Source organism: Rhinopithecus bieti, unplaced genomic scaffold, assembly GCF_001698545.2.
Source record: "Rhinopithecus bieti isolate Rb0 unplaced genomic scaffold, ASM169854v2 scaffold_15185, whole genome shotgun sequence".
Lineage (NCBI taxonomy): Eukaryota > Metazoa > Chordata > Mammalia > Primates > Cercopithecidae > Rhinopithecus > Rhinopithecus bieti.
Window position 1 is genome coordinate 344,965 of NW_016808100.1, and position 9,391 is coordinate 354,355.

The 9,391-nt window shown below is 47.8% G+C and overlaps 1 protein-coding gene across 1 annotated transcript in view; it reads left to right on the plus strand.

The window, feature by feature from the left end:
- ZNF423 (zinc finger protein 423) overlaps positions 1-9,391 on the plus strand; it is a 313,807-nt gene that overhangs the window by 67,201 nt on the left and 237,215 nt on the right. The window contains 1 exon segment of the mRNA XM_017885564.1: positions 1,973-2,173. Coding sequence (XP_017741053.1) covers positions 2,077-2,173 — 97 coding nt within the window. The 5' untranslated portion in view covers positions 1,973-2,076.

Genomic DNA, 9,391 nt, shown 5'->3' on the forward strand with positions numbered 1-9,391 from the left:
TGGAAACATTGATTTTTACTGCCTCCGTGCAGTTCAGGCTCCGTGTCGTGCAACGTTCCCCGCCTTGGAAGGAAGCAGCTGGCTCTCTGATGAGCCGATTTGTGTTCCCAGGTTGTTGATGTCGGGTGCTTGGAAGGGCATGTTCTGTGCAGACGGGAGAAATAGAGCTCTTATAACATTATCTGTTTCTAAATTGAAATATTCATAGGACTGTGGTTTCCACCTTGAATTGAGTGCGTTCTTTGCTTTGTGTCTCTGTTTCTTGCTTTGGCGCGCAGCACTCAGGGGTTTACAGGTTGTGTACTGAGCCTTTTCCTGTAACTGAGATGTTGCATGTACACACATGTACATACAAGTGCACATGCATGCACTTTTGCATATGCATATATGCTTTCAAAAACACTTTTATGCATAATAGGATCTCTTTCTTTGATTTAAATCAGTGCAGCTACTTTCCAGATGGGTAGATCTGTTTTCCAGGACAGGCTGTGGGAAGAGACAACACACACTTTTATTTTCCAATCCGAAGGTCTCTGTATTTTAACAGACAAATTTTATCCATTGACATTTGTTAGGATTACTGATATATTCTGTGTGTTATATTTACCACGCGCTTTTGCACTTTGATTTACAAGTTCCTGATGTGTCTTATTAATCTGTAGGATTGGGGCTGTGCTGCATTTCCCACAGTTGTGCAGGGAAGTGAACTAGACCAGGAGTCATGAAGTTGAACTGAGCCTCTGTAGGGTGCTTGGGCTGTTGCTTCTTCTGGCTGGATGCCAGGTAGCTTACCTGTGAGATGGAAATAACAAAGCTGTCCCTCTCTGCAGGGGGTTGGATCACATGATCCTTTGAGCCTTCTTTGAGTTTAGGATATGCAAGGCTGTGAAATGGAGCTGTGCATATATAATGGTGGCTTCGAAGAAGCACTGAACACAACACAATTGCAAGGCATCATTATGATCACTAATTCACTTTTCCCAATAGATTAGCCACTGTCTGCACAGTGCTAAGCATAGTAGCTGTTTTATTTTAAAGAAATCAGTCTGATTATTCCAAGAGTGATTCTCACTGTCTAGGCCTGTACCAGGTCACAGGTGAGGGGTTAGACAGACTATTTATTTTATTTTATATTTTTTAGAGATAGGGTCCAGGCGCAGGCTGGAGTACAGTGGCATGATCATAGTTCCCTGTAACCTTGAACTCCTGCTCTCTAGCAATCCTCTTGAGTAGCTAGAACTATAGGCACACACCACCATGCCAGGCTAATTAAGTTTTTTTTTTTTTTTCCGTAGAGATAGAGTCTTGCTATATTGCCCAGGCTGGTCTCAAACTCCAGGCCTTAAGGAATCTTCCCACCTTGGTCTCTCAGAGCACTAGGATTATAGGTGTGAGCTTCCATGCCCAGCCTGGATGCATTTTAAGCTTGAGATTCGACCATCCATGGGTCTTCAAACATGTGTACTTCCTTTATTTCAGCGTTGGACATCTTTGCAAAGAACTGAGCCAGTGTCACTGCCCTGGGAGGCCTGTTGTGTGGAAGGTGAACTTGGCTAAGAGACCTCCCAGCTCTAAATTGCAAGGCTGTGGGGAAAACTAAAAGTTTAGGTGTGTTAGGAACAGCTGATGGAGGCTCTAAAAACGTGTGTAACCGAATCTGGCTTTTAGGAGACAAAATACTAAGGTTTTTCACCTCTCTGATGGGTCATGACCCCTAGCATCCGTGCACAGAGGGGAGATGACAGGAAGTCCCCCTAGAAGATTTGCACCAAGAATTAAAGAATCTAGTTGAGAATTATGGCACCACATGCTACAAAAAACCCCATCTATTAATATACTGAGAGGTGTCAAGGATAATGGACCCCGGGAGGTAGAGTAATTAAATGTATCTTAATAAATGCCGGGCGATTCTTTTAAAACCCTTTCCCAAGACCCCATCAGCTGACATGGACTGTATTCTTCCTGTTGGCAGGAGGCCTAGAAGGAGAGCCGGAGTGCGATCGGAAAACCAGCCGTGCGCTGGAAGACAGGAACAGCGTGACAAGTCAAGAGGAGAGAAATGAGGATGATGAAGACATGGAGGATGAATCAATTTACACCTGCGATCACTGTCAGCAGGACTTCGAGTCTCTGGCAGACCTGACGGACCACCGGGCCCACCGCTGTCCTGGAGGTAATGCAAAACAGCCCCGGGACTCTGACAGGTGGTTACACGGGTAATTGGACATAGCAACAGCTTGAAGCCTCAAGTGAGATTAAAGAATTAATAATGTAATTTTACAGTTAATGTCATTTTATTGTGGTGTCTTGGGTACCCTGTATCCGCCTTTTAAATACAATTAAAAATAAAAGCAACAGCTTTCTGGCAGGCAGGAATTAGATGGTGGTGCTCTGTCCCGGCCCCCTCTCCCTGCAAGCTGTGCTCTGGTACTCAGGCCATGAGTGGGTGGATCTGCACCCTGAATTTCTGGAAGGCCTTTTGGAAACGCAGTAATTAAGAGGTTGTTAGTGCAAAGTTAAGCAGTTTAAGTGTGGAAAGCTGCATAAAGGAATAAGCTCTGAGGCAGAGCTTGTGATGGGACAAGGAGAATTTCAAAGGCCAAGGAAAAAGGGACCTGGTTCCAACCCTGTGCTTGACCTTATGCTTCTCTGAGTAGGAGGAGAAGGATAGCTGGGAGCTGCTTCTGCTAGATTTGACTGGAGCTCTGTTCTCCATTTACTCGGTGCCTTGGAGAGGGTATGCAAGACCAGTTTTCTAGGAGCTACTGAAGACTTCAGGAGTTGTGTGTGTATATGTGTGTTTGGGGTGACTGGGGTGGGGAGCCAGAAGGCATGTGCATTCCCTGGAATGTGGCAGCCATGCTACAGGGATGACACGTTTCTGGGCTCTGAGATCTGCAGAGGGAGTCCATAGCATCTGTGCTCCTTACACAGTCTTCCTGAGATACCTTCGTCCATCAGGGTTCTTGATGAAACTCCTTGGATACTGGTTTGTGGAAGAAGGCCTGAAATCTCAGGCCTGCATTCTAAAGGGAACCCATCACCTGTTGAGGGGAACATTTACTGGTAGGGATTAGATTGGCACCCAAAGCTCTCGCTTTTTCTACTCCTCATGTCATCTTGGAATTTTGAAACTAAGTGTTTGGGGAACTGCTATGATTTGCCCTCTAGTGTCACCTGTGCCTGCACAGCACTGGCTAGACCAAGTCCCCATTCTCAACCTCTGGAGGAACAGATATTTAAAAAATAGTAGTAGTGGTGGTAGTAGTAGTAGTAGTAGTAGTAGTAGTAGTAGTAGTAGTAATAATAATAATAATAATAATAATAATAATAATAGACCTAAGAGGAATCTTACAGTTTTGGACATTTTGGGGCCCAATAATCCAAACCCCAGTTATTTGGAATTTGTGATATTTCAACCAGAGGCAGAGATGATGGTTAATTTTCCATTCTAAATCAGAATTGGAAGGAACCTATGAGGTTAGCTTTTTAAGTCTACTCACTTCCCCAAGGGAAATACTAGGGCAAAGGGAAGAAAAGGTGATTGCTTGACCAAGGTCACATAGCTGTTTGGTGGCCAAGCTAGGACCTCCTCTGGATCCTGGACTATTGACCCTCATCCTACTTGAGGAATAATATTATAGATATTGGTATATTTCCTGATTTAGCCAAGAATTAACATGGAAACTTGACTGTAAGAGAATGAAATATTGCCACTTACTTTATAATCAACTAATTGATCTAATGAAAAGTTATTCTCTTTCTTTTCTAAATTCAAGAGAACAGGCCATTCTATGTAGTTGTTAGAGTGGGGCCCCAGGCCCTCTGCTAAGCTGTACTTTCTTGAGTCCCTGCAGCTCTTAGAGGCTGCCCCTTCCTCCAGCCCTTCAAATCAAGGAGGTTCTCCTGTCTTTCAGTCTCACTTTTAAGAATGGTGGCATTTTGGGCTGGGCACAATGGCTTATGCCTGTAATCCCAGCATTTTGGGAGGCTGAGGCAGGCAGATCACAAGGTCAGGAGTTCAAGACCAGCCTGGCCAATATGGTGAAACTCCATGTCTACTAAAAATACAAAAATTATCCAGGTATGGTGGCACATGCTTGTAGTCCCAGCTACTTGGGAGGCTGAGGCAAAAGAATTGCTTGAACCTGGGAGGCAGAGGTTGCAGTGAGCAGAGATCACGCCACTGCATTCTGGCCTGAGTGACAGAGCAAGACTCCATCTCAAAAAAAAAAAAAAAAAAAAAAAGAAAAGAGTGGTGGCATTTCTAGGTGGAGAAAGGAACCTGTGAAACTGGGCTATATGTGGGGGTCTGAGCCAGAAATAAGAACTGGTAGCTAATTGTGCTTTGGTGCCCAGGAAGGATCCTCCTCCCAGTGGCAAACCCTTCTCTCATCAGCCTCTGACTCTGGCTGAAATCCATTGCAGCCCTGTTTGCAGCGTCCCCAGCTGTCCTTATTGATGCTGGTGGTATCCACCGACACTCCTGCCCGCTTCCTAACAGGACCCTGCTAATGACCTCCGTGGGGACGCAGGAGCTAGGAATACCCCCAAACCCTGGAGCATTGGAAGGGAGTCAGAAATTCCTTGAAAGAGTGAGGGAAACAACCTTGCCTGAGTGCATCCCTGAGAAATTCATTACCACCCAGTAAAGGCATGACCCAGCCTGGGATAGTTTCCTAGCCGTGTGAGGAGTTATTTTCCCCCAGGTCTTGGGTTCTTAGGATTACCCAGTGATGGGATAAACCACTGAGAATTGTGTATGTATTATTCAAAACAGTTCCCTACCTGGAATGCCTCCACACCCTTCCATTGTGAAGTGGTTTTCGAACTGTGTTCCCAGAGGTATTTCAGGGACTACGGTATGATATGTTTGGGGAATAGGAGGTGAGTATTGGGGCCTGTCAGACTGAGGGGGCGCTGATGTCCAGTCCAGTCAGAGCGATTCACCTTAAAAGTCTGTTTTATACCTGGGGCTTTAGCATAAGATGTTGTTTGAAAATTGGCCTCTGATTGAAAGGTTTGGAACTGATATAAATGTGCAGTCACAGGCTCCCCTGGCCAGGCTGATGGGTCTGCTGGATGCTCACCACTGGTCACTCTACAGAAGCCCAGCAGAGACTGTGTCCGAGAGGGCCACGCTGGGCGCAGGCCACGGTGCCCTGCAGATGTTTCTGTGGGAACCAGAGGGTCTGCCCGCGTGGCCTGGAGCAGAGGGTCTGCTCCTCAGGAATCGTGACCTGGGGTGTGAACAAACCTCCCCGTCATAGGGACTGCCGCTGCTGGAACGTGGAGGCAGCACGCGCCTCCGCAAATGGGTGTATCCTGGCAGGGTCAGCCCTTGTGAGCCATTGGCCTTCTGGGGAGAGCGCTGTGTTGGGCTGTCGGGGGTGCATTTGTGGGTGGTGACTGTGAATGTGGTTCTTCCTGAAAACTGCTTCTGCAGTGAGCGCTTGACTCTGTCTGTGTCTTTCTATGGCAGTTGGGGTGGTGTTGAGGGGGAGATTAGGGGCAGCGTTTTGCTCCCTCAGAATCTGGGAGAGCAGCTGTGGTGAGGTTTGGGGGTTTTCTGAGGTGGGGGGGGGATGCTCACCCCTCAGGGGTGGGAGGGGAGCTTCATGCCAGAATGGCCACGATGGAAGACCCCCACGTCCCCAACCTGGAGCCCGGCCCCTGCACTAAGGAGCCTTCATTTCCAGTTGGGCGCTTGAGACGGCACCTCTGTTGTTCCTCAGCAGGAGTGGCATGCCGGGCCCATGAGCTGTTGAAGCGTGGACTTTAAGATCTCGGACAACTCCATCAAGTTCTGTTCTTCTCTCTCCCTCTCGCTCTCATTTGTGTCTGAGGAGAAACCAACCTTAAACCCATAAGGTATCAAACATTGCATTTTTATGACACAAACTGAAAAGAGCAAAAATCCAGTCCTCTCCATTCATTCTCTCGCCCTGATGTCTGTCTGATTTTTCTTTGTTCCTCTCCAGCCCCTGGCCACAGGATGCCACACGTTTGAATGCTTGGGGTTGTGAGCACATACGTTTTCACATTCCGTGTTTGTCACATAACATGTTATGAACAGGTTCCCATGTGGTGACCTGGTCTTTGCCAGTTTTCTTTCTTTTTTTTTTTTTTTTTTTTTTTTTGCTGTGCGGGGAGGGGAACTCTGTCTTTTAAATAGCAGTGCTCAAGGGCAGGAAGCTGGGGTTGCAGGTACTGCGTCCATACCCTATGAAAATATTAAATTTTGACTAAGGTGTCCGTAGATGAGGCTTTTTGCCACAGTGTACATAGGGACTCACTGGGTAAGTGTGATGGGCTTCTCTGTTTCTAATGGAGACATTGTTTGTAGGCACCAAGTCAGGAAATGGCAAAGGATTTGGTGGCTATATGAATTGCCAAGGATGGGCCTTCCCTGTCAATTCAGGTCTCACTGATTTAAATCACATTGGAACAAATAACGTCATAATTTGTGAGCAACCCCAGTAAGAAACATTCAAACGGCATGGAGAGGACAGAAAAACAAAATTGTTGGCCAAGCAAATTTGAGTCCTCTAAGCTCTAGCAGGGGATATTTATCATCATCTTCTAGGAGCCAGGAGGACTTGGACTGCTTTAGAAAATTTCTCTAGGAACTGCCTGGGGTACCGTAGAAGCAGGTGCGGGAGGCTTGGTTTGCCCATGGGCTGATGGTGGTTTTTTATGTGCTCACTGAAGCCAGTCACCTGTGAGCCTGTAGTCTGGATTTATCGCTTCCTGGTGCAAATACCCCTTTTAAAGACACTGCAATTTAGGTTGACCCCTGCTTTGGCCTGAATTAAGAGGCTGGCTGCTGGAGGGCGTGTGGGTGCTCTGTCTGCGCTGTCATGCTTGAGACCTGACTTTCCTAGTGCGGTTCCTCAGAGTGTCCACAGTGGGCTGTCAGCAGGGGTCTGTGCTGTGCCAGTTCTGGAATGTGCCAGCCCAGGTCCCTGGGGCTGGAGCACTTGACAGCTTTCGGGGCCCTTGGCCTCTTCGCTAAAGGGGCTGCTGGCCTGATATGGCTTTTCATTGTGGGTAGTAAGACTGCAGGCTCCAGGCACTTGCCTTGGAATAGAAATCGCCTTCAGGACCAGTTTGGAGCTTAGCGTTGGTGTCTTCGCTTCAGCTCCGTTCCCTGATCTCTGACTTGGGCCAGGCTCCTGGTGGGCCCTAGAGAGGTGGTTCTGAAGCAGATGAGGTGCATGCTGCCCTCCAGGGACTGGCATTCTGGTGCTGGGGGCAAATGTGTGAGCAGGTGTTGCCTCCTCTACACTGCAGCGAGGGCTGTAGTCCTGACATTCTTTGTATTTTCAGTGCCTACTACCGGCGAGGCGCTATGGGACTCTGCCTGGAACACATGCCCTGCAGCCCTCCCTGCTGGCCCTCTGCAGCCCCCACGTCCACACAATCCAGAGTGTGCATCCCTTTCTCTAATTGTTTTTCACATATTTCTTACCCATCTCCCTGCCTACTATTAAGCTGCATGAGGACAACAGCCATACCTGTTCTGTTCCCTGTTGTGTTCTAGCCCAGCGTTAGAATAGAATTTAACATGTTTGTTGAATGAATGAATCATCTTGCCTAGTCTTTATAACAATCACCTTTGGTGTCCAAGGTGACACTGTCTTTATTTTTTTAATTAATTAGTTTTTTTAAGAGACAGGGTCTTGTTCTGTTGCCCAGGCTGGAGTGCAGTGGTGCCATTTGTAGCTCACTGCAGCCTCGACTTTCTGTGCTCAAGTGATCCTCCCACCTCAGCCTCCTGAGCTAGGACTACAGGTGTGCCCCACCACGCCTGGCTCATTTTTAATTTTTTTTTTTGTAAGGATGAGGTCTTGCTATGTTGCCTAGGTTGATCATGACCTCCTGGCCTCAGGCAAGCCTCCTGCCTGGGCCTCCCAAAGCTAGGCACTATTTTCCACCATTCGTCCTCATTTTGCAATTGGGTGACTGAGGCTCAGAGAGCTGGAGGATCTTGCTCAAGGTTGCAGATCTTGTCAGTAAAGGCAAGCTCCGAGGTCGGAACAGCTTGCCTGTGCTTGAGAATACAGATTGGGGACTGTGAGCAATTTCAAACTAAACTCTAGATGGCTTTTTTGAATGCTCAACTTCCAAAAAAACAAGACGGGGGACTTTGTTCAAATCGCAACAGCAAAAACTGTGTTCCCAGTGGGTTAATTTTGCGGCTCCCCTCTCTGCTGTCCCTTCTTGAGGACTGGGACCAAAGAGTGTTTCCCTAGCCCCTGTGAAAGGTAGGCCCTCCTTTTCTGGCGAAGGTGAAATGCTGCTGTGTAACAAGCCGGGTGGAAAGTTAATTACACCCTGGTTTGTTCAGCTGTGGCCAGAGCGACCTGTGGGCCCCAATTACAGGGCTGGGGCTGTGTGGAGCTGGCACCTTTGCCAGCCGTGCTCTGTTGGCCGGCTGGCCAGCGCTTGCCTTTGTGTGCTGACTCAGGCCCCTTTCTTGCTGCAACAGCATGAGGGGCTCCCTGCCTTATTGGCTTGCAGCGCCCCTCGAACTGGCTCTGTTTTGGTTGTGCAGCGTGGGGTTGGGGCCAGTGCCAGACACTGTGCTACCTGATACACAGGTGCTGGGTGTGAGCTCCTTCTGTCCACAGGGAGTACGCTCGGGGCCTTGGTGTCAGCTGACTTCACACGGCACAAGAGGCTGGGGACTTGAGCACAACTGATATCCCCCCCGCACCTTAAGAGTTTTCCTGCATGCAGACAGCTTCCAGTTAGCAAACACAGAGCAAGAAGTGGTCCTGTTATGTTGGCCACAAAATGTATAAAAACCAGGGAGCAAACCCAGTAAGAAACATTCAAACGGCGTGGAGAGGACAGAAAAACAAAATCAATTATGGCGGGGTTGGGGCAAGACAGGGAACACAGAAGATACCTTATTCTTATTCTTGTGGCAAGATTCAGTACACAAATATGTGAATTTCCTCGAAACGAACCTATTGGCTTAATGTTAGCCAATGAAAGCAATGGTAAGATTTGTTTAGAAATGGATGTGCTGAATTTATACTTCGTAAGAAAAAGTGAGGTCGAGCATGGTGGCTCATGCCTGTAATCCCAGCACTTTGGGAGGCTGAGGCGGGCAGATCACAAGGTCAGGAGATGGAGACCATCCTGGCTAACACAGTGAAACCCTGTCTCTACTAAAATACAAAATTAGCCAGGCATGGTGGCGGGCACCTGTAGTCCCAGCTACTCAGGAGGCTGAAGCAGGAGAATGGCTTGAACCCAGGAGGCAGAGCTTGCAGTGAGCCGAGATTGCGTCTTTGCACTCCAGCCTGGGCGACAGAGCGAGACTCCATCTCAAAAAAAAAAATAAATAAATAAATAAAATAAAAAAAAAAATAAAAAATAA